This window comes from Gymnodraco acuticeps, unplaced genomic scaffold (genome assembly GCF_902827175.1).
Source record: "Gymnodraco acuticeps unplaced genomic scaffold, fGymAcu1.1, whole genome shotgun sequence".
Classification (NCBI taxonomy): Eukaryota; Metazoa; Chordata; class Actinopteri; order Perciformes; family Bathydraconidae; genus Gymnodraco; species Gymnodraco acuticeps.
Window position 1 is genome coordinate 20,024 of NW_022990574.1, and position 1,868 is coordinate 21,891.

General features: G+C 50.2%; 1 protein-coding gene across 1 annotated transcript; it reads right to left on the reverse strand.

Moving 5' to 3' along the window:
• Nucleotides 1-226: 226 nt before the first annotated feature.
• LOC117553819 (SAM and SH3 domain-containing protein 1-like) lies at nucleotides 227-1,066 on the reverse strand (the record flags this gene model as incomplete). The annotated part of the gene is given in 2 exon segments (XM_034227888.1): nucleotides 227-696; nucleotides 916-1,066. Coding segments are annotated over 2 exon segments (519 nt in total), but the record flags the coding sequence as incomplete, so codon positions are not given.
• Nucleotides 1,067-1,868: the final 802 nt, after the last annotated feature.

The window sequence follows — 1,868 nt, forward strand, 5'->3', positions numbered from 1 at the left end:
TCCTCTCCTGCTGATATTCAGGTGTATATCAGTATGTAGTGTCTCTACTTTAAAGAGTCCTCTCCTGCTGAGGTTCAGGTGTATATCAGTATGTAGTGTCTCTACTTTAAAGAGTCTCTCCTGCTGATGTTCAGGTGTATATCAGTATGTAGTGTCTCTACTTTAAAGAGTCCTCTCCTGCTGATGTTCAGGTGTATATCAGTATGTAGTGTCTCTACTTTAAAGAGTCCTCTCCTGCTGATGTTCAGGTGTATATCAGTATGTAGTGTCTCTACTTTAAAGAGTCCTCTCCTGCTGATGTTCAGGTGTATATCAGTATGTAGTGTCTCTACTTTAAAGAGTCCTCTCTCAGAGCCCTTTTAGAGACAAGAACAGATTCAAAGATGGAGGAACTTGAAGAAGAAGCAGATAATGTGACGACAGCAGAGTTTCCAGAGGAGCAGAAACTGAAATATTGGAGCGTGAAGAAGAAGAGCTGGAGACCATCGATGAAGAGGAAGAAGAGGAAGATCAGGGGGGGGCTCGAGATCTCGTTACCGTTCTCCAGAATCTCCTTCACATTCTCCAGGTTCTCGATAACGTTCTCCAGGTTCTCGTTGCTCTCGTAGCACCCTGAGTCTCGAGGAGAATCTCCGGTTATTCCTCGACGCTGAATCAGTTTCTCCTGAACGACCTGACGCTCTGGATCGCTGCTTCCTGCGATACAAAGCACAACCACCAGGGGGAGAGCGTCACCTTGAGGAAACATCACATATGTTGATTTCAAGAGAGTCGGATAAAGCTGGCTCTGTTGTGTTAACGAGGTCTGCGGAGAGAATACATCAATAAATATAATAACAATATTTGATTTGTAGCTGACAGCTCTTCTCAAAGGCCCACGAGGAGGTTAAACAACGTGTGTTTGGGATGTGTTACCCTCGTCCTCCTGCAGCAGCTCCACGGCGGTCAGCAGGACAGCTCGATGCTGAGCATCTCTGATGTTCAGCTCGTCCAGGTCCTCCTCCTCCAGCAGCTGGAAGGTGTCCAGGTCCTCGTATCCGTTAAACAGGAAGGTGGGGAGGTGCTCCTGGAGAGAGGAGGGCACTACATGTCATGCTTTTCTGGTTATTACCCCTCCTCACAAACCCTCAAAGTGCACCCTGTAGCGAGTAACACTCTAACACAGAGAAGACCTGTCTGTGCTGCCCCAGAACGCCTCGATGGACATTTATCTTTTTCTTCCTGGGTACAGTGACGTGCCCATACCCAAATGGACCAATCCATGAAGCCGCTACGTTACGTCCACGGAGCCGTTAGGTTAAGTCCGTGGATTGGTCCTTTTCCTCACACACACACACACACACACACACACACACACACACACTCTCAATCTTTTCTCAGCTGCAGCTCCGCCGATTTCTCCTCCCTGAGACGGCGGGACGCGGCGAGGCTGGGAGTCGGTGTGTGAGCACACACACAAACTCCCAGCCAGGCTGCGGGTGTGTGTATTCGGGCTGGGTTTCGCTGTGTCTCGCTGTCTCACACACACTCTCTCAGCCTTATCTTTTCTCAGCCGTGGGTCCGTGGATCTCCACTCACAGTTCTCCACACACTCACGTCTGTGTGCTCAGCCTGAGTTCCTCGGTGTCTCGCAACAACCAGGAAACGACCCCAGTAACGCAGCTCACACTGTCCGCTCCTCGAGCCTCAAAGGGTGGAGCAGCGAGCCCCCCAACGTCCCCCCAACACGGCCCCCAGACCCCACGCAGCATTCTCACCTGTTTGTCATCACTGGTGTCATTTCCTGGTTGCTAACAAACGCCATTGTAAAACATAATCACTGATGTTCGGCTGCTGTAAACGGTGGTGGACCAATCAGAAACAGAGTG